The sequence below is a fragment of the Thunnus albacares genome, chromosome 5, assembly GCF_914725855.1.
Source record: "Thunnus albacares chromosome 5, fThuAlb1.1, whole genome shotgun sequence".
Lineage (NCBI taxonomy): Eukaryota > Metazoa > Chordata > Actinopteri > Scombriformes > Scombridae > Thunnus > Thunnus albacares.
In genome coordinates this window covers 6,663,678-6,687,281 of record NC_058110.1, presented here as the reverse complement: position 1 = coordinate 6,687,281, position 23,604 = coordinate 6,663,678, and the positions used below count along the sequence as shown (strand labels likewise).

General features: G+C 39.4%; 1 protein-coding gene across 4 annotated transcripts in view; it reads left to right on the top strand.

The window, feature by feature from the left end:
* LOC122983067 (glutathione synthetase-like) overlaps nucleotides 1-23,604 on the top strand; it is a 41,326-nt gene that overhangs the window by 7,179 nt on the left and 10,543 nt on the right. Inside the window, exons 1-4 of one of the 4 annotated variants that reach the window (XM_044352785.1) lie at nucleotides 5,212-5,251; nucleotides 12,410-12,576; nucleotides 20,228-20,373; nucleotides 22,373-22,448. In XM_044352785.1, the coding sequence (XP_044208720.1) occupies nucleotides 12,442-12,576; nucleotides 20,228-20,373; nucleotides 22,373-22,448 (357 nt within the window). In that variant the 5' untranslated portion in view covers nucleotides 5,212-5,251; nucleotides 12,410-12,441. Of the gene's footprint in view, nucleotides 1-5,211; nucleotides 5,252-12,059; nucleotides 12,340-12,409; nucleotides 12,577-20,227; nucleotides 20,374-22,372; nucleotides 22,449-23,604 lie in introns of those variants that run through there. The other 3 variants (XM_044352786.1, XM_044352784.1, XM_044352787.1) reach the window with 3 other exon arrangements.

Below are 23,604 nucleotides of genomic sequence, written 5' to 3'. Positions count from 1 at the left end.
TAGATTCTCTAGAGGAGGAGTGTTAGTTACCTGCAGTCCGGGCAGACACAATCCGATGCCAGAAACAACAATTTTAGCGGATTTGGTAAAAGGTTCTGCTTACCTCTTAATGGTGGCCACCGTTGGTTCTGGTCAACAGATGCCCTATCCGGACCCCAGGATCCCCACATCACTACCCTCCTGGCTCGGCTTGCCAGCTGTCATGGGAAATCTTCAGATGGGCCAGAGATCTTCAGGTCACCCACAACTTAGGAATTAATTTACCATTTGTTGAAAAATACAGAAGAAGAATACACTGGAAGCTGAAAGAGTTCAATGTGAATAGGTTTACTGTGCATTAAAGTGAAATACAGAGCAAACTGAGGCTTTGACCCGGGACAAATAACCCAATGCAAAATCATAAAACATTAAATTATATACCTCTCATAACCCCTCCTAATGCGGAGCTTATTTTCTAAACTCCACCTTGCTTGACCTTGACACTTTGGTCATAATCTAGACATGATTCATCTCAGAAAAAATGGTGTCTCAAACCTCTCTAGCATGTATCAATTGTACCTGGCAGTTTTCACATTTCTCATAATAGACATGGCCTAGCGGCCTTCACTCATTGCACACAGAAAATCAAAATGTGACATTACTGATCATCCCCTTCCAAATTCCCTTGGGAACTGTCTCTTACTGATGTAAATGTTGTCTTTGCACAGTTACTAACATGTTGCACAGTTACTAGCATAACTGATTGTTGGGGACATCTGTCTCCACCACAAGTGCCTCTGTATGGTACAACAAGGAAGTGATAATATATGGAAAATCTCTATTTTGGGAAAGATAGGTCAACTCAGGCATACAGATTCTTAATGGATCTTAAAAATAAGCATAAACCTCCTACCTCAGACTTCTAGAGATTCTTACAAATTAGACATTGTATGCTTTTGTATAAAAAAATTAAACTTGGTGGTATCATTGAAATGTAGGAGCTCTTCATAAAAAGAAAACATATACAGTTAGGGGCATCAAAATTTTATGAATATATTAGAGGCACTCAGTTGCTATGATTGGCAGGGTTAAAAATGAGTTGGGAAAAAGATACTGGCCAAGGAATCCCAGATGGCTCTTGGAAGAACCTTATAGCTTCTTGCCATACTTATTCACATGAGTCTCAGTCTCAGCTAATACTTTATAAAATAATCAATAGAAGTTACTGGACTCCCTGTAAATTGGTAAAAGTAAAACTAAAGGGCAATGATACATGCTGGAGATGTGGTAAAGAGGTGGGGACTAATGCACTGCTGGACTAATGCACTGCTTGTTTCACTGTCTTCACTATTACTATCCTCCAACTCTATGAGATGTTTCTGATAGAAAAATCCATGTATTAGTTAAGTAGGTATGGTCATATGTATGTATATATTTGGCGGCAGGGCCTTGAGGGGAACACTATAATAGACATATGGACATCATGGTCATCATGTGAAAGTGAGAGCTCTGTAAAGCTTTGTCTAGGTCTGTTAGAAGGAATCTGTAAACAACTAGAGGTGCCTCCCCAGGGCATCAAGGCCGTCAATATATACTAATGACTTTCCTTTGTCTTGTCAGAATTCTCCACGGAGACTCTGCGGACTCTCCGTGTCTACAATATATGTTTGGTTTGGATTAAAGAGACGCTTGACTTCAACCAACCTCAGTCTATTTGGTAATTTTTACCTATCAGTTTCCCTTTCTTATCCTTCTTTTTTCCTTTCATCTCTTTTACCTTGGGTGTAGATGTGTGTGTTGGCCCTGTATTGACTGCTCTCTCTTTTTCTTTTTCTCTTTCTTCCCGTTCCCCTGAATCACACCATCTTCTTGCTTGTAGTTGCATGCGTTGTTTGTGGTGCCTGTTGGCTGCTTGTGGGAGACTCTTCACTGTTAGTCACTCTTATCTTTATCTTTCCTGATAGTTCCCCTTGGATATCTAATAATCCCTCTACACTGTCTGCTACTTCACCCATTACATACGGCCCTGCTTGATCTAGCTTGTGAGGGTAGATATCATTTTGGTATGGGGGTGGATCAATTATTGGTGGGCCACTTCCCTCTGCTTGCATTACTCCCATCATTTCACCATTTGTAGCTTTCTCAGCCATCTCAGTTTTCACTATCTCCCTTAATTTTTTAATTGACTGTCTGGTATGTTTTTCCTTCTTGAACAAACCATCCCAAAACCTCTCTCTCTTTTTGCCTCTTCCCCACTCTTGTATTACTAGTGTCAGAAGCTTTATGGTGTTTAATATTAGCCTCTACCTCATCACAGCAGGCAATGTCAAATGTACCCTTGACTGGCCATCGCTTATACTTCCTTGGAGAATCAAACTTCAACTACAATCACACCGAGCCTCCTTTAAAATCGGGATATCCAATACTATCTCCCTACTTACCTAATTCCCATCTAACCTTTCTAGGAGCTATAGTAATATCCAATCTAGGGTTAACTAGTGATCTGTGTTCCCCCTATATTGCATGATCATCAGGCACCCTGAAAAATAGATTAAATGGTACAGTTGCTATTCCTTCTGGATCATGGCAGAATTTCCTCAATATCAGCTCTAATGTCTAAGCTGTTCACAATCTTTGCAAAAATTGTTCCACAAAATGTTAGGAAAATAAGCCCTAACCTGTCTCAAATTAGTCCACTTAATTTATTACAATTTTAAATGTATTTTATTTCAAATAAATCACCTTAGTGACACTCCACTCCTCTATTGTCTATATGTACACTAAAATTGCTGTCCCCTTGGGCTCCCTGGCAATTTCTCCACTTTAATGTAGCTGTGTCCAACTGGTCTTCGACTTAAGCCAAATGGTGCTGCAGTTAAATACTCATAGTGTACTTTGCTTACATTGTAACACAACACAATTCGACACAGACAACACATCTCCTCTTATAACAACCTCAAGAAAAAACTGTATAACTCACTATTATTACCAAATCATAAAATTGCCTCACTCTGCATGTACCAAAATGTTAGTATAGCTCCATTCACACATACATACATCACATTGAACTCTTTCCAACTATTATGTGAAAAATCACGCAATGTTTCAGTCTTACAGATTCAACTTAATGAATGGTCCAGGATGAAGACACTGTGCAATTATCAGTTACACTGTTAAATCAGTTAAATCCCACAGTATTCCAATCTACCAGATTCAACTTAATGAATGGTTCAGGATGGAGATACTGTGCGATTCTGATTCAACTGTCTTTATTAATTTATTCACTTATTGGTATAATTTTCTTTTTTTTTAATCACCTTATTGGAAACTAGATTCTCTAGAGGAGGAGTGTTAGTTACCTGCAGTCCGGGCAGACACAATCCGATGCCAGAAACAACAATTTTAGCGGATTTGGTAAAAGGTTCTGCTTACCTCTTAATGGTGGCCACCGTTGGTTCTGGTCAACAGATGCCCTATCCGGACCCCAGGATCCCCACATCACTACCCTCCTGGCTCGGCTTGCCAGCTGTCATGGGAAATCTTCAGATGGGCCAGAGATCTTCAGGTCACCCACAACTTAGGAATTAATTTACCATTTGTTGAAAAATACAGAAGAAGAATACACTGGAAGCTGAAAGAGTTCAATGTGAATAGGTTTACTGTGCATTAAAGTGAAATACAGAGCAAACTGAGGCTTTGACCCGGGACAAATAACCCAATGCAAAATCATAAAACATTAAATTATATACCTCTCATAACCCCTCCTAATGTGGAGCTTATTTTCTAAACTCCACCTTGCTTGACCTTGACACTTTGGTCATAATCTAGACATGATTCATCTCAGAAAAAATGGTGTCTCAAACCTCTCTAGCATGTATCAATTGTACCTGGCAGTTTTCACATTTCTCATAATAGACATGGCCTAGCGGCCTTCACTCATTGCACACAGAAAATCAAAATGTGACATTACTGATCATCCCCTTCCAAATTCCCTTGGGAACTGTCTCTTACTGATGTAAATGTTGTCTTTGCACAGTTACTAACATGTTGCACAGTTACTAGCATAACTGATTGTTGGGGACATCTGTCTCCACCACAAGTGCCTCTGTATGGTACAACAAGGAAGTGATAATATATGGAAAATCTCTATTTTGGGAAAGATAGGTCAACTCAGGCATACAGATTCTTAATGGATCTTAAAAATAAGCATAAACCCTCCTACCTCAGACTTCTAGAGATTCTTACAAATTAGACATTGTATGCTTTTGTATAAAAAAATTAAACTTGGTGGTATCATTGAAATGTAGGAGCTCTTCATAAAAAGAAAACATATACAGTTAGGGGCATCAAAATTTTATGAATATATTAGAGGCACTCAGTTGCTATGATTGGCAGGGTTAAAAATGAGTTGGGAAAAAGATACTGGCCAAGGAATCCCAGATGGCTCTTGGAAGAACCTTATAGCTTCTTGCCATACTTATTCACATGAGTCTCAGTCTCAGCTAATACTTTATAAAATAATCAATAGAAGTTACTGGACTCCCTGTAAATTGGTAAAAGTAAAACTAAAGGGCAATGATACATGCTGGAGATGTGGTAAAGAGGTGGGGACTAATGCATCTGTTATTTTTTTTGTGAAAAAGCCAAAATGTGTGAAAAGAGATTGTATCTTGTTAGGAACACACTTGAGCAATTCCCCCATTTGTGTATATTTGGATTATTAGTTGTATTAAATTAAAACTTAAAAATTAAATTGTCAAAACACTTTTCTTATGGTTTTGTCTAGCCACAGTTACTGGTGGTAGACTGCTTAGTATTTTCCTGATCTTGAAACTCGCTTTGCGTGTCTTTGTGGTACTTTGGTGACCAGTGCAGAGCCCACAGTGCACAGGTGGGAGGAGAGGCAGAGACAGGTGGGAGGTTCATTCAAATGGAGCAGCGCAAAGCCAGTTGTATTTTGGTTGAAATTTGGTCATAGATGTAATGCTAAAACAGATGTCTCAGAACCACATCTAGTTGTGGCGCAACATCAATCGGTGCTGATTTTGTGATTTTATCAACAGGACACTGTCAGAGAGGCTTGAGAGAGAAGCAACCGGAGAAACAACCAGGAGAGTTAGCTTGTTTGTCATTGTTGTTAATGATATCAGACTGGTTAAGCAGCAGCCATAAAGTTCTGTTAACTAACAAACAAGATGACCTATAGCCACGAATGGATGTTATGACATGAATACTTCATCTCCATGATAGAAAGAAGAAGACATCAGATAATGTGAGTCAGATACAGCTTCTCTCTCTCTGTCTCTTTGGTCGCTAGTTTCATCTCTGATGGTTAAATGTCTCTGTGTAGCTGTTGTGTGAATTTATCTCCTTAACATGAGTGCAGCAGATATATATATATATAATGTGCTGTGGGTAGTTTGCTTGTTGAAGTTACAGTGAGATATCTGGACTCACTCATTCATGTGGAATTGATCCCGTTTTTAATTGAGTGGTTGTTCAGTCACCTGTTGATGTTGTATTACCAGTGTGCAGGAGGTCTGGCTGCTTGCTTCTGGCAGTTTCTTTAGTTTGTTTTTAAGCTGAGCCGTATATTGAGTAATAAGCTTAAAGTAACTAGAATAACAAGTGTTAACTAGTGGTGTAGTTGATCCGTATGGATCGCCCCCCACGGTTCGGCAGGCATATGAACTGCGGATTAATTGCAAAAATGTAATGTCTCATTTAAGACAAAGTAAACAAACTGCTGTAAGTACAAGTCATGGGCAGACATCGTGTTGCTAATAGGGATTTTGAAGGGTAACGATCAAACCAGCATCTAACGGGTCCGAAGTGACATCTGTAGGTATGTTTACATGCTGTTTGATGTGCTGCAGCTGAGCAGCTAATTAGCATCTAGCTGCTAACTGATGTTAGCGATGAATGTTTGTTTGGTGGCCCATTCAACAAGCTGCAGGACAGGACGTGTGTTCATGTTTCCAAGTTATCATCAAGTTTTGATGATGTGGACAGAGGCTGATTCATTCACTGCCGTGTTTAAAAGAGGAAGGTATCGTGCCTCATATTGCAATAATTGAGCATTGAATATTTCATATATTTTATTTTATTTTATTTAAACATTGGACATATTAAATGTTGTTTTCATTTAAGACCATGGGCAAAAGTTCATTGCTGTTTCTTGCTGTGAGTGTGTTATAGAATAAATGGAAAATAATGTTTTATGACTCAAATCCGTGATATGATCAGTGAGTTTGTGATCCGTTGCACTCCTAGTGTTAACATGTCAGCTTTGTAGACTATATTTTGTATGTCGTGCACATAGATCAGAGTGTGTAAGTCATGTATTTGATACATGCATTAATACTTTCTGATGTGAACCTACACTTTTAGATCTGTGAATGTTTTTAGTGTTCAGTCTTTCTAGTATTCAGCACTGATCTGTGTCTGTATCACATTATAAGCTTTGTGGTACTTTATATATTTCTGTATACTAAGAAAATACATAGGAAACACGTGTAAATCATATGATATGTTGTCTGTTTTTGATGAAAACAGAAATCTGTTGTCACAATAGAACAGTATTATAAATTTGAACTTCACTTTGTTGGTAAAATGACACATCCTGAACCACTCCACGGCTAAAATGAGCTCTTCTTTGTTTAGAAACAATATGTAGGCTATATGTTAAATGTCTTTAAAGAAGCAGCCTTTACACTGCTCAGGGGTCTTTGTTTTTAAAAGCAAATTGTTTTATTGACATATAAAATTGCCCCCACCCCTCCGATTTCATCAGCTGGGGGACAATGATATAGTATGATGCAGTTTGTTGTAAGATTCTATGCTGGTTTTCCTCCTGTCCTCCCCAATTTTTTGAGTCACTAGCCGCCACTGGTAGAAAAATACCATCAAAACTAAAATTTGTAGCTCTGTACTGCAGTTTTTCCTTCATTAGGGCCCGAGCACCTAGCAGTTCGCCCACACTCTCCATTCAAATATATGAGTATTTTTCTGTGTCCAGCTGCAGTTACTTATTGTCTCTACACACCTGACAGTACACATTTCAATCAAACTTTGACCAGATCATGTGGGTTAAAAGTCTATACTTTTCTAAAAATAGACTTTAATTTCTAATTGGAAAATTAGGAAATTAATTTGTTTTACACACAAACTCATCAAGAGTTTTCAATTTACTAATTGAAATTCAAGTGAAAGGGCCCAAAACTTGCATGATTTTGATGACACAGGTGTGAGCAAGACAGACATGTCTCACCCTGCAGAAAATTCTCATCCTCACACCATTGAGATTTGATGTTTCGCCATGACAGAGGAAGTTGCTATAACTTTATTGTAAATGCTCCAGTCTGTCCCAAACTTTACATGTTTGATTAGAGTCCCGGCCTGAACACGTCTACATGACAATATTCCATCAGTGATGCAAACTGGCTGAATAGCGCCCCCTACGAAATTACAGTGAAGCAGCACCAGCAGCAGGCAAAATAGTGGACAAAGGAAATGATGTTTATCTCCTTCTTGCACTGTCTGAAAACAGCCTGGGTCTAAAGACATCTACATGCCTGTCACAGAGGCCTTGCGACAGCGCCGCAGCCTGACGTGCACGTAGGCACGAGGGCCCGTTCAACGCTGCTTGCAGCTTTAATTAAAACACTAATTCATTAATTTATTAATTTTGTAATTAGTTCATATACTTGTTTTACCACTCAATGCACTCTCCGTGCCCCCCACACCCAAAGCTCTTAAACTTGATGCTGCAGATTTAAACATTATACTCAAGAAGTGCATTTAAGTCCGACTCTGTCCCATAATGAAGGATAAGTGGAAATCACTTTAGCTTTTGGCCAAATCAAAGTAAAATTAATATTATAGATTGAATATTATCTGTGATAAATACCAATATTCTAATTGGTGTTCTAATAGCTGCAGTATGGGCAGTGTTAAACGGACTTGGAAGCAAATCAGCTGGTTAGTGAAAGGGCAGCGCTTTTTATTGCCGATTTAAGTCGAAACTCGGAACATAACCTGCTCTGGACCAGGTTAAGTTTGCAGCATATGTTACCATGGTGATCTAGCCAGGTTAAAAGAGAGCCACCTTCGTGACATTGAAAACCCTGGCTTTAGGCTAAACATACCTCGCTAACCCACTAATCTCGCTTTGTAGTACACCCCTCTGGTCATTTGGTTGAGCTTGTTTATGTTATATTATATATTACTTTGGGGGACGTTATTGCATTTTCGGTTGGACTGTGTTGTGTATTCTGGGATTTGGTTTTCTCTGTGTTTCCCTTGTGTGTTCCTTCACTCCTCCTGTGTTCATGTGCTCACCTGCCCTGCATTACTCAGAGATTCAGGGTCTCGCCTATTTCTTTGGCATGACACGCGCGGTTCTCAGCAAAAATAGACAGAGGAAATGATCTGTTGACAATCATATTGACATCACACCAGCAACATCACACCTTTCACTATAGTTTCAATGTCTATATCTGTGGAATATGTCACAGACATGAAGTGTCACCACTGTGGGTCAGCCTCACTTGGAGTGGTGACAGCAGCGGGGTTCAACTGGCGAAATGATTAATATAATGGATAAAAAAAAATGTCCTTTGTGAGGAGTGCATGTGGCTGACAACCAGACCCCACCACGCTCATCAGAAAGAAAGCCGCTTTCACCTCACATATTTATTTATTTTTAACAATTGAGCACCGCTCCTTTATCTTTTTCTGACTAAACTAAATATAAATGAAATTTATAATTAAATGATATAAAACATGCTATTATTGATGGCCGTTATCAAAGCCAAACTCTATGTAGAAAGATAGAGCTGGCAGCAGAAGTGCCACAGCAGCAACGCTGTCTGTGTGGACGCTGCAAGCATGCAAGATGCAGCACTTCAGCGATGCACATGCACTGCTGATGTTCATGCAGGCTTTATGTCCCAGGTGTTAGCCCTGCCCTGATCCTAATGTCTTCCCCAGTCTATCAGTCTATCAGCCTTGTGTTGTGTCACCGGTTCCTTGTCTGATTACTTTAGTTCCTGTTTTATTTTGAAATGTTTTCTCCTGTTTTGTTACCTTTAATTCCTGTGTTTTCCCACCTTTGTTGATTGCCTCGTGTTTCACCTGTGTCTTGTTTCCCTCACCTGTGTTCAGTTTGTAATCAGACCCTGTGTAGTTAAGTCCTGTTCTCAGTTCAGTTTTTGTCGAGTCGTTTACGTATCTGAGGGGTGTTCCTTCAACACAGCTAAAGAAAGCTGCATTTACTTGAAAAAGCCTGGCTATAATTAACTTCAACTTTCACTTTAGGCTCAAGTCATTCCACTAACGCAGCTTAACTGTGTCTAGTCAATGCTAAATCTAGCCAGACTGGAATAAGCTTGAAGTGTGCATGTGCATGGAGTACATAAGCAACCCAGAACGGTCCATTGTCGAAAAGACAACACTATGTCGCAAAAAGAAGAGAAAACTAGAGCAGTGTTCTTTTCAGCAGCAGAACAAACCTGCTGATGAAACTATATGAAGAATATAAAGGAGTGTTCACCAAAAAGGGCAATACTGCTGCAATTAACAAGGTGAAGGAGATGACTTGGCACAAAATTGATGACAGATTAAATGTATACCTTTTAGGTGGGTAGTGATAGCCTAAAGGTTATTTACTTATTATTAGAAGGTTGACGGTTCAATCCTCGCATCTAGCTTGATGAGTCTGCATGCTGAAAGTGAAGAGCAGTGCTTGTTCCCGTTCATGGTTTTATCTTTATTTGTTAATAAATGAGTATTCAGATCAGTGACTGTGGTTATATTATCACTAGGCTAGATAATATCAGATGTATATCTAAAATTAGGATATAAGTACAGTGGAAACAGCTTAAGGTGATCACGTCTGTCCGGGTCAAATATCACTATAAGCGGATGATTATTATAACCTTTTCTTTTTCTTTATTTGTCATGCAGAATACCATCTAATTGACATTTGTATATTTATTAGCCTACATGAATATAAAGTTACTGAATTTTAATGACTGTTTCATAATACAATATAGCTGCTTCAAACGCATTGTGCGCACATTTTTGAAGCAGCAGGTTCTGACTTTTGCCAATTACAAGTTCCTTTATTATAGGCGATAGATAGCGGTGAAATTTACTTAACCCCTCCCCCCATTGTCATAAGTTTCAGGGAGACTTTGTTTTTCATTGAGAGAAGATGACTTTCTTTCTCTGTCATGATTTCAGTGTGCACGCAGCAGCAGCCGCTTATCATAGGAGTAAAGTACAAAAAAAGATTTACATGGTTTAAAATGTTTTGCCATATGTTGTCATGTATGAAAAGACCCAAAATGAATACTGTAGTCGGGCTACTTGATTTCTAAAATACACAGCAGGTGGTTTGGACTTTATTTAATTTTCTTTTTGTCCTCACAGTTTGAACAAAATGAGTGAATGAATAAATAAATAACTTGAAAATAACGCTGGCACACTTTTATTTCTTAAATTATGAATGCTAAGCTTTTAAGTAAAAGGGTTGCGAGTGCGAATAAACACTTGATGGAAGCGTCTTTTGAGAGTCTGTTTCTGTCTGTCGGACATTCTTTGACATGCAGCTGAGTTAAGCTTGACTGTTAGCCTGCCACGGTGCAGACTAGTTCTGCTGACGAAGTTACCATGGTTACTGAGCTGGGACTCATATAAGCCGCAGAGATGGAACAGAACTCTCACTTAAATTAGCGAGGCTTATCAAAATAAGCCAGGATATCCCGTTAGCCAGCTTGATGGAACACCCCTCTGGTCAGTGTTCCTTGTGGCTGAGTCTTGGTGTCTCCTGTGTCTTTTGAGTTTCAATAAATATTTCTGCATCTGATCCTGCCTGTCTGCCGCCTTCTGCGTTTGGGTCCACCTGCTCAACTCACTTTGTAACAGACCAAACTACATACTTGCTTCAGACGTGCTGCAACAACAGATTAATGCTTAAAATATAAATATAAATACTGTATGTCAATTAAACACTCTCCAACCAAAATTGGCACAGAAAATAATGTTTAATGTTGTTAAGGAAAATCAGTAAATCAGTCTGCATTGATAAATGAATGTGAGAGATTCCATCTGCTGTCCACAGCTGTTTATACTGTATGAAAAGCTTCTCCTCAAATTCATTAAATCCCAGCAGAATCTGAAGGCAGCAGGACTGATATGTTTAAATCTGCAGCCTCTGAGAATGTAGCCGTATGTTGCTAGCTTAGCTTCATGACACATACATACGCCGTTAGCTGAGTAACAGAAAGAAACAATGTTTACGAGTGCACTTGTCTTAAAACGTCATCAAAAGATTAAAGGTGAAAAAGCTGAAAATCCTGCAGAATACTGGGTCTCGTTAAGTAGACGGTCAGCTGTGAAATTTGCAGAACACACACATAACCACTTACCAATAATGGAGGGAAGACTGTCTCCAAAAATTGAATTTCAGCCATTCCAAATGTAAATTTTCATCCTCTGGAAGGCTGTAAAGACTTTTTAGTTGCTGAACAACCAGCAACAGCAACACTTCTAGCGTCCTGCTTTGCTCATCACCCAGCTGAGATGCAAACTCCTACTACAGAAGTTATGTACCTGGCAGCGGTGGGCTCATGCCAAAGCTTCCTAGCATATTTGATTTGACTTTCTGGTGTGACATAGTAACAATTAACTTTTAAGCTGCAAATTTCAAAATTTCAAATAACTTAAAAAGGAGATAGAATTGAGTAATTTTGCAGCACAGGAGGTCCCACCATCACCCTAATCCATCCCAAAGATAATTTTTCTTATTTTCCACTATACCAGCCCTTTAAGGGAGCTACTCTGTGTTCGTATGAGTCATGTTACTTTATTTATATGTATCAATGATATAAATGATGCAGAGTCTGGTCATTGTGAGGTTATTACCAGATGTTTTTTTTTTTATTATTTTATTCTGCTTGGTTAACAAAAACAGACAAAAATAACAGATAATAGATAAATAACACAAAAAACAAAAAAACTGTGTCCAAGAAAAAAACAAAAATAAACAACAAAAATGATACATAGCTAAACCAAGGGGCTCTTTCTGTGTCAAATTCCATTTGGACCATTTGGATAAGCATTTGAGATGTAAGATTATTTGGAAAGCTTTAGGAGGCTGGCACTTTTTGCCCCAGTATCAGTTGTTTTGCTGTTTTACAAATTCCTAGGACAGATGCACCAGAATTTTTACTACAGGGCAGACTAACAGGTTAATCTGGCCTTTTGACTACATTTTGACTGACAATACTGTGGGTCTACCTACAAGTAGCTGGTTGTGGGAGACATCAGTGGCAACGGGAGACCTCACTGCATTAGGTTTGTAAACTGGATTACTGGTTCTTCTGTTAATTTCCTTTGTGAAATATATTATCTTTTTTTCTTAAAGGTTGCTGTGTTTTGCCTCTCAGACTCACAGCGATGGCAACAAAAGAGTTTCTCCAGCAGCTGATCTCAAACCCTGATAGATTAAACAATTTAGTGGATGATGCAAAAGAGATGGCTTTTCAACATGGGCTCTTAATGAGGACACATGAGACCCCCAATTCATCTGAGGTAGGGGCAACCACAATGATTTTGCTTTGTTGTTTATACCTGTGTATGTTTTGAATTCATTCTCACTAACTGGTTTCCATCAGAGACTGACATAAAGGGCCCTATTTTTGAGTGCAAGCAGCGCTCCAACTGTTTGGTATTTTTCTGACCTTGAAACTGGCTTTGTTCGTCAGTTTGGTATTTTGGTGACCAATTAAGAGCACACGGTGCACAGGTGGGAGAGGCGCAAACAGGTGGGAGGTTTATTCAGATTGAGCAGCGCAAAGCCAGCAACACCTGCTGATCTATATTCACCTTCACCTAGTCCTTTGGCACTTTGCGCTTCAGTACATACATGAACCAAAATAGCAGGTGCACTTGGAGATGCCCATACTGTCTGTGCACCCAGAGGTCTTAGCAGGTCCAGTGGGTTCTGAGGAACCAAGACCAGACCCAGAACCCGAGTCGGGTGGGGTCCAAATTCCACTCTAATTGTGTCATGTCAGATCTCATTTTACTGCTGCAGGCCTTGGTTCTGTATGTCTATATCCAATATCTGAGTGTATCTGAATGGACCCGAGTATAAGCCATCAGCTCTGATCATGTGGTACGTCACCATCACTGCGGGAGAAAACTGTGTGTTTTAAGGTGAGAGGAGAATGAAAACTGTTAAGACTCGACATGAGGAACAAGGAGAGAACGAAGTGGCATCACCTGTTTGCTCCTGTTTTATGCAAATAGTCAACAAACATGAGAAAGTAGAAAGAAAGTAGTAGAAAGGGAACTGAAGCTAAGTTTATTTTTATTTATTTATGAAAATCAGTCAACTCAAAGATTTATGCTGTTGGTGATTTTTGGAATTTGATTCACATTTATTAGCCTATTAATTTACATCACATAAAATGAAGAGTAAATAGGTTAGAACATTGTCTTTTGTCAATGTTTGTGGTTGTTACATGTCACAAGGTTTAAAGTAGAAGTTAAACCCATAAGCAAGTGAACAAGGTTTTAGTAAAGGTTAAAGAAAAGGACACAAGTCCTATCACAAGTTGAAACTAAGATTCATAAAATTTTGTGTTTTATGAAGAGTAACCGAGCTTATAGGGCAGTGCGAGCAAAGTTTAAAGGGTAACTCCACTAATGTGAAAACCTTTTTTTTTGTAAAGGATAACTGATTTAATGCATTTCTTAGCCTATTCCTTCTGTAATTATGGTTTATACTTTAATTTGTGCCAAGGTAATTTCCAGTCTTCTTATTTTGTTTTGAAATTGAAATCAACTTGAAAACTAGATAAGTTTCAATGCTCATAAAGTTGTCTTGATGCCATTTTAAAGTCTATATTTAGAAAACAGTAATCAACAACCTTCCTGGGTTCTCATATGTAGGCCTACTGTAGCTTACTTTTACACATAGCCTAACAGAAATCCAATTTAAACTCAGTAGTTACACACATTCCATAACCATTCAAGTATCTCAAATGTCTGATGCAAACACTGAGACCTGCCATAAAAATGCCAAATCAACTGCTCAACCTGAAGCTTCAGACACCAAGTTTGCAGAAGTAGTGGAGAGACTATGAAAAAGTGAAAGAACCCGAACCCTAACAGAAAAGGAAGGAGAAATTCAAGAAGAAAGGCTGAAGAGTGTACAACATCGGTACAGAATCATCTATGAGAAGTGGAGGTCTAGCATCGACTCAGTCAAAATAAATGAGGCTGTGGCTGAAGCTGATGAATCACAGGAAGTTTCAGCAGTGTTGGATGAACTAGAAAAGGAAGCGACAGAACTTCACAGGCTAGAAGCTAAAAATAAACAAATGTCTAGAGGAAGTGAAGAAATTGAACACCGCAAGGATTCGAGTAAAAGTCTACGATGAAGTCAAAGAAAATTTTGAATAAACAGATTTGCTGCATGACTTTGAACCAGCAGGAGAACTTCAGGCTCTTAACCTCACAATTTCTCAATTCATTCCTCAATCTCTGCCAGTCACAGCCCAACTCCTCCATGCCTCAAGCCCCCTATTACTTTCTCATTCCCTAACAGTTATAAGTCAAGCTCCTAGTCCCCAAAGTCTGGTACCTCAAGCTCCATCAACTGCAATGCCCATGCCTCAAGAGCAGAACAGCTCTGATTTGGTCAACGTGCTAACAGAAGGTGTAAGTGCCAATCATCTTCCATTACCAGAGCCTGCATGATTCACTGGAGATCCTTTGAAATTCAAGAACTGGCAACTATCTTTTGAAACATAAATAGACAGGAACATTTCAAGCCGAGAAACCGAGCTGGACTGAAAGACGGATTGAAACACACACTCTGCTTGCTTTCTGAAGCGACCAAGTAAGAGGTTCAAGTCTGGGCAGAGTTAATGTTAGAGTTAGTATATTGTGAGTTATTCTCAGCTTCAGTGCTGCTGTTATATTTATTGCTGTTGTTTGTTGTGCGAATAGCCAGACCGCCGAGTCCCTTTGTGCTGCTGTACTCCGAGGAGTATTTGAAGTTTGCTGCCTGTTTAGTTGTGTTCACCACGCTAGACTGTTTTGTGTTTGTCCCACTCGGGACTACTGCTGTGTTTGTGCCACCGTGAGTGGGAAAGTAAGTTGCTTTGTTGATCAAAAACCAGACAACGTGCGTTACAGACTGCCGTCTGTACGCATGCTCTCTGTGGACAAGGCAACCACTTCTCTCCCCCCATGGTCGCTTTCCTTCCTCTCTCTTTCCTCTCGCTACTAATGCACATGCACACACACATCTTCTTACACATCTGACGGTCAGATAATGGACAAAGCACTGCTCTATCCGTCCGTATCTGCCATCAGACACGTGTGTTTTACACGGAATTGGGTGAGTGCAAGACGCCGACCACCAGGTGGTGCCATCTTGCTATTGTCTAACCAAGACATTGCCGTCACTTCCACTATTTGGTTCTCGCATGATGTGACTTCCTCCCATAGTCACGTCCGCATCTAAACCCTCAACATCATCATGTCAGATTACGTCGCCATCTTGCCGCCCCCACACACACACACACACACACACACACACACACACACACACACACACACACACACACACACACACACATACATACATGCTCCCACTTGTATGTGTTCTCACTGTACATAGCTGTATGTTTGCTTAAGTAGAATTAGATTTTAGGACAGTGGTTTATTGAATGAAGCATTTGTTAACTTTGTTAATTCTGCTAAGTTTAGTAAATACTGTTATATCTTCAAAGAGAAGTCTTTTGTCATTACCTGTGAATATTCATAGCCTATCCCTCAGATATTAACATTCTAGGTGAACTTTTTTATGAGACTACCTTGTTTGGTTATTGGTCCCGGTTTCTGGGTGGTGCCCCATAATTATAAATTCATATGAATAATTTTGTTAATTTTTGTAATTAATAATAATCTCTGATAAACATTAATTATTGCTAATAATCAACCGTGCTCCTCACAGATCTGACAGTTGTGTCCCCCCGTGAGGCTGTTAAACAGTTGGTGTCCATATTATTCATTAATATTGATAATTTCTTGATTTCATAATTCACAATTATTTATGATAATTATGAATTATTGCTAATAACCAAATGCACTCCTACCAGTCCTAATAGTGATGTCAAGTGACTAGTCACGTAGCTATTGACCTTATCGTCACTGACGTAGCTAACTGACCACCTGTCGAAACACACAAAAACACATTTTTAATTTTTTGGGAAGCCTCAACAAAACAAAAAAAGATTCAGTGAGTTGGTCGAGGCAGACTCGTAATCCAGTCCGAGCAACTCTGAAATGACCAACGCACCCTCCCCAGAGTTTGATGAGCATGGACGCATTGACAGGAGATGTGCCCCCGCAATTCAAGCTAACATTGCAAGTCAAAATGCTAATGTTTCAGAGGCACTGCATCAACCAACCAGCTTCAGTTTTTGTGAAGGCCGTTTTGTTGAGGGAGGCTTCACAAACTGGTGGAAGGCCACAGAAAAATTTAACAAGCATGAGAAGTTTAAGCTTCACAGTGATGCCATTCAAAAAATGTCTGTTCTAAAAAACACCCCAATTAATGCCCTTTTATCTGACATGGCCTGGCAAGCTCAGAGTACAGCAAGGCATGTTCTGGAACCAACCAACCAATGTTCAGGTCAGTGCTCTTCAAGATTCAAGATTGAGTTTATTGTCATTTTCTGGTGTACATGCATACACAAAAAAATGAAATGCTGTTCTTCTTAGCCCACAGCAGTACAACAGAAAGGATAAAGATATATATCTAAAAGTTCCCTTAAAAACAATGAAAACATGTAAATCCCAAAGAGAAAAAAACAAACAAGAAAGTATTTTATTATGTTTTCTAAACTAAAATGTGCGCACAGAGAGGAGGGGCTATGCGCTCTATTATGAAATAAGATTTTATCCATTTTATATAGTAAAAAAAAAAAAGAAAGAAAATAAAATCAGGTATGCATTACTGCTTGACTGAGTGAGATGTTGAAGATGTCAAATCTTTCAGCTGTTCTGCACAGTCCTTAAGAACATCCCCAGGTATGTTGTCTGGCCCTGTGGCTTTGCGTGGGTCATTGCTGGCAAAGGCCCATGCCTTAGGTGGGCTCCAGCTCCAGCTGTGGACAGCTGGAGTACCTAATTGCTGGGTGGTGGTGGTAGTATCCCTGCCCTCCCCTTTATTAGAATTCTGACATTAATCTCAGAATTCTGACTTTAAACTCAGAACTTAAATAAATTTTTCACATCTGGCCGTAATCCTCTTCCGTAAGGGAGACCAGGGACAGTTGTGGCAATTTTTGCTATATTATAAACGTCAGTGTGTCAACTAGTGAAACAATGTATTTAAGTGGTTTTATGAAATATGTACAGGTTGCAAAATTGATTTAAATACAGTCATTCCACTGTTACAACTGTCCCAGTGTACAGGGACAGTTGTAACACATGCCAGGGACGGTTGTAACATGTTAAAAATATACATAATTAATCAATCAAATACTCAGAATGAAAAAGATTATTTAACATTCATGTTATTGTGACTATTCTCTTCTTTTTTGAAAAAAAATAATGAATAACTTTTTTCACACTACATGACAAAAAAAGAGGAGAAGCCATCAAATTATAATGCAAGAAAATTATTTAATGGGTAGTACGCACATCCTCAAAAAGGTTTAAATATGAAATCAAAATGGATTAATTTGAGGACAACATTCAGTACAGGGTCACATGGCAAATGCCATATGATTTGGCCACTTTCCTGACTGATTTACCCTGTTTTATGCCATATGAAGCCTTCTTCAGCAAAGGAAGTGGGACTCCTCTGTCTGTCTTCCTCTGTCTGACATTTAGCATGCTGTAAGCAAACACATGTTTCCACTGACTATTAGCATGCAACTGATTATTATTAACTTAGCATGTAATTTTATGACATTTTACATTTAATTTGCTATCTATCTATCCATCTATCCATCCATTCATCCATCCATCCAGTTTATGTAGGCCTTATATAAATGAAACTTGGTTCAGGGATGGTTGTAACAAGGCGTTACAACACTCCCAGTATCACCAGCCATTCTTTCACCTCATGTTAACTAGCTTGACTGCTAGTTTGACACATGTTAGCCGTTTCTATTTTTAGCTTACAAAACAGTGATTCTAATAATACTTGTTTGGATTCCTAGACATTTGATCTCAGGACAGTATCCAAAAAAAGACATCTGATAGAAAAGTTACATTTTTACCTCAGAAAAACACTAACACGGTACTTGCCGGTAACTTTCTCTGGGAGTTTCAAACATGGCTCCGTTTTTGTAAGCAAGAAGACAATCTAACTGAGCATGTGTAGAATGAGTGTAATCACTGTAGCTTGTTTCTGATTGGAGGAATTCAAGGTGTTACAACCATCTCATGTTACAACTGTCCCTGGTCTACCCTAGTTATCATATGTTGCTGCCACTTTAATGATGTCCCATTGTTTGTTTTCAAAGCAGTCCTCCAGTGATGGAATTGCCTTCTGTGGCCACCTTGTCTTCTGAAAACTGGTTTCTCTCGTTTCACCCAAGTTCTGTATGCAGGTGTTAGCATAACAGTTAGGTAGTCAGAGTTACCAATGTGGGGGAGGGGAGCTGCTTCATAGGAGTTCTTGATGTTTGTGTAAACTAATGGTCTAATGTGTTATTGCCCCTTGTTGCAAAGTTCATGTGCTGGTAGAACTTTGGTAAAACAGACATGTGACTTGCCTGGTTGAATGCATCTGGGTGAGCCGTCTGTTGCTCGCTGATGGTGTTGTAGAGTGCACTCATAGCCTGCTTCACATTAGCACTCAGTGGTGCATAGACTGCTGTAATGACAATCGCCATCAGCTCCTGCGGCAAGTAAAAGGGTCAGCACTTCACTGTCATGAACTCTATGCACGGTGAACAGAGTGTAGAGACCACCTCGGCATCATGGCACCACCATTTGTTGATGTAAACAGCCAGGCGGCCTCCCTGGAGCTTACCAGATTGTGAGGCTATTCTGTCTGCTCTGTGGAGTGTTAGCCCATCCACGGTGTCCATGATGTTTTCATTTAGCCATATCTCTGTAAACACAGACACATTAGTCCCTCACACTGCACTGGGAAGCTCTCAAAAGTCTGATAGTATCCATTTTGCTGTCCAGAGAACAAACTTAGCCAGCTTGATTGTTGGAACTGCTGGTTTGTTTGGGTTAGCAGTTAGCCTAGCTCGCACTACTCCACGCTTGCCCCGGTTTAACGTCCTGTCACCTCCCAAAAGAGAGCAAATGGATTTTTTGGAGAGATAACAGGCTCTCGGACACAATTCAGAATGAAGTCATTCAACAGTACGCCTACGTACTGTGCTGCGTGGAAATTGTGAATAACATTTTTGACAGCATTTTGGGTGCAAATTCAGGTTATCTCTGCCCAGTTACTGCAGTTACAGTCAAATCTAGTGCACCTGCAGAGCAGCCTCCCCACACTAAACTGACAGGACAGCTACATGACTCGCACGTTTTACCAGCAAGACTCATGTTTTAATGCTGTTGTTCATTGTTTGTGATGTGAAAACGACAGAGTAATAAAAAACTTGCATCCTGGTATTAGTTCAGTTATAAAATCCAAATGCAACACAGAGCATCTCTCCTGTCGGCTACTGACAGCGCTTCTAGCCAGAGAGTCGATCACACTGGATGGTAGAGGAGGAGATGGTAGAGATGCTGGTACGCATCTGTTTAAATAGGAGTTTAGCTGACTTCTCTGCATTTAACAGCGTCAGAGCTCAGAGCAGAAACACAGTCACTCTGCATCGCGCTGCTGTCCGCCACTTCCATCATCTCGCACCAATTCATTTTGAAAGAGCAACGGCCAATGGCCAAAACTCCAACACTCGACCGGCCGACCAATGGTGAAACTTCATCACTCACTCACTCACTCACTCACTCACTCACAACTGTGGTTATAGGGCTGGTCAGTGGCCAGTCCAGCCAAACATCTGTTAAATCAACTTAAAACAATAGGTCCCAGATAAAAAAAACAAACAATATACTGATTTGTAACTTTCATGTTCACATGAAAGACATATTTTGAACAATGAAGAATGTACTAATGAAAGCTCTTTTTTCCTTGTTCGTTCTAAAAGCAATGAGCCAATACATTTGTGTCATCTTTTTTCAGGTTGTGACCTTCATTCCATTCACACTCTTCCCCACTCCTGTGCCCAAAGCTGCCCTCGTCCAGGCTCTGGAAGTGCAAATTCACTTCAATACCCTGATGGACAAGATCGGCCAAGACCCAGACTTTCTGGAGGAGGCTCTTGCAAGGTTGATATGGATTAGAATATGTTGTTAATGGCGACGTTTTTTTTCTATAAAATTCTATGTAAATTCTGGCCTTTGAATCCTACAGCCACAAAGCAAGAAAGCACAGATAAAATGACTCTGTGTCTCTGGATGATGTAGAGGGTGGTTGTGACAGCAGTGGAGAACGGGGTAACATGAGCCACTTTTTACATTTGATGATTTTACTGCAAAATGAAAGTGTATTTGTTTCAAATCATAGTTACTATAAATACCTCGGGTTGTTGTGTGCCCATGGAAATTTAAACAAGTTATCTAATTATTATGGTTTTAGAACAATGATCCATCAAATAAAGTGAGTCCTATGACACAACTTGCCCCAAGATAGGGGTAAAGTAAGCACTGTAAATAGTGCCACCGTTGAATGCTGATACAGAAATGACCCAAAATCAAACAATTTTGAGATAATTTTGAACTTCAGTAATGCCATTAATGAAACTCATACAAAATTCATACTTTTAAATAAAAAAACTATATGTTTGTGTCCTGTTGAACAACATGTAAAACAACCTAAACATTTTCAGTAATATTAAACTGTGATCTTTGTGTGTTAACTACAGAAAGAATGTGTGTGTAAATGTACTTTTGTGTACACAGATGGGTGACAAATTAAAGGAAAAACCAGTACAGGTCTGAATGCTTGATCCCTACAGTGAGGGGGTCTGGTGGCTCTTATGCTTTGGGGGGCATTTCACTGGCATGGTTTGGGTCCACTTGTCCCCTTAGAGGGAAGGATCACTGCAAATCAAAGTTGTTCTGAGTCATCACCTTTATCCCATGATGAAACATTTCTATCCGGATGGGAGTGGTTTCCTCCATGATGACAATGCCCCAATTCACAGGGCACGAGGGGTCACTGAATGATTTGATGAGTATGAAAATCATATGAATTATATGCGATGACCTTCACAGTCACCAGATCTTAACCCAAATGAACACCTATGGGAGATTTAGGACTGACGTGTTAGACAGCGCTCTCCACGATCTCCACCATCATCAAAACACCAAATGAGGGAATATCTTATTGAAGAATGGTGTTCATCCCTCCAGTAGAGTTAAGATACTTGTAGAATCAATGACTGTTCTGGAGGCATATGGTAGCCCAACACCTTACTAAGACACTTCATGTTGGTTTTTCCTTTAATTTGTCACTCTTTTGTATGTACAGCATGTTTGTGTATGGCTTAAACTTAACATTAGTCAAAAATTAGGTATTTATTCATCAACATTCTAACACTTGTAACATCAAACATTAACATGAACAGTGTCTCTGTTCTCTTCTCTAAACTATCAGAAAATAATACTTAAATACACAGGTTAATCTGTGCATAGGTAGCCTATTTAAACTTTTGGGGGTAAATTGAACCATTGACTCAACTTGCCCCAACATCACCGGCACATGTTACCCCACAACCTCCATTTTGACAAAACAGTTTCACATAGTGGCTCAGATCCATAATTATGCTAAGTTTATGACCTTGTTTTGTAGCTTACACTGACTTAAATTAACATGTAATAATGTCCAAAATGTATCTATTTTAATTAGGATACAAGACTGATAACTTTAGTAACATGATGAATTCACTTGGCATGACAAAAATATATATATATTTTTGCTCTGTTTTACTTACCACTCTCTCCATGTGCTACAGTACAAGATGTATTAAGATGGGGGGAACTATACTTCGTTGAGCTTTGGTCACATGATTACTTTTGTTTATGGTTACCTAGATACAGGGGGTTGCTCATTTTACCCACTGGCAAAACTTACCCCATTCTCCCCTAATTGTGCTGTTATACTTTTAGCAGCCATGATTTGCATGGAGATGAAAAAATGGAATTCACTATTAAAACCCTTTTTTAGTTTGTTTTTTACAGGCTTAGGTGTATAACAGAGAGTGACATTCAAAAGTGCAGCGCTTCATATATATTGTTCAATGATTTGTCTCCTTCCACATTGCAGTACAATCCAGGCAGATGACTTTGCAGCTAAGCTGTATGACATATACAGACAAGTGCAGCAGGAAGGGCGGACACAGGTAAGAAACTTGATTTACAGTGTTAACAATGTAGATAACCTGGCTTTGAAACTGTATTTGCACTCTCAGGATAAGGCTAGTGACATTTTTCTTACTGTCAACAAATCCCATAAAAAGACCAAAACTGGTAGTCCATGTCTCAGTTCTTACTGACCTCCCTACCCTGTATGTGGTTCTCAGCCCCAAGCCCATTGGTTCCTACTGGAGATGTAAATCTTGAACAACAGGTCACAAAAATATAGTTTCATTTTTAAGAAAGGCTGAGCAGTTTATTTAAACATCCGGACACTGTATTGGACAGTAGTGAATAGTGCATTTGTTTAGGACTATTTTCAGCCCTTATTAATACATTCTTGGTGCTCTAATGACTTTTCAGCAGCAGGACGGTGTGTGTGAGATTGACTCAAAATAAACACAGTGCCTGTCTTCATCATACATGTCAAGGAACATGTCACCCAGTGCAACAGTGTGAGGAAAGTGTAGCTTCCATGCTATTTCTATAGATGGTAATCTGCTGCAGGTGATCAGTCAGTCACACAGATATCTTCTATTCCAATGTGTTTATTTTCACCATCACAACCACAAGCCTTTCACACAACTGTCTCAATGACTCAGTGGTTCTGTGCAAATAAACATAATAAAATAAGAATGAACATGTATGATAAACAGGTGAATTTATAAGAAAAAAAATACAACAGACATATATAGAAACTCCACTGCTTCTTTCAAATGTAGAAATCACACTGCAATGTAATACAAAACTGGCCAACAGCAGAGAAATAACATGACAGTGTATGAACAGTCATCTCTGAAGCTGAAACAGCCTATTCCCTCTTTAGCTAGTCCCTTCAGGAAATTGCAAAATTTTACAATTGCAATAATTGACTCAAATTCAAGAAATCTCAGCAATATTTGTGAGAGCTTGCAATTTTGCTAAATTACTGCAACCTTTCTGCATGAAATGGCCAAATCAACAGGTCGCTTGTGATTTGGGCCAATTGCCGTATTTCATGTCGAGGTAATGTAAGTCATCGCAGCGCACATTCAGCAAGGATTCAGGCCCACATCCAGGTGGAAGGTGGACAAATCTCACCTGCCAACAAAAAATACTGACATAGACCATGCAAAACCATTTCCAAATGTTCCCAAATGAAGT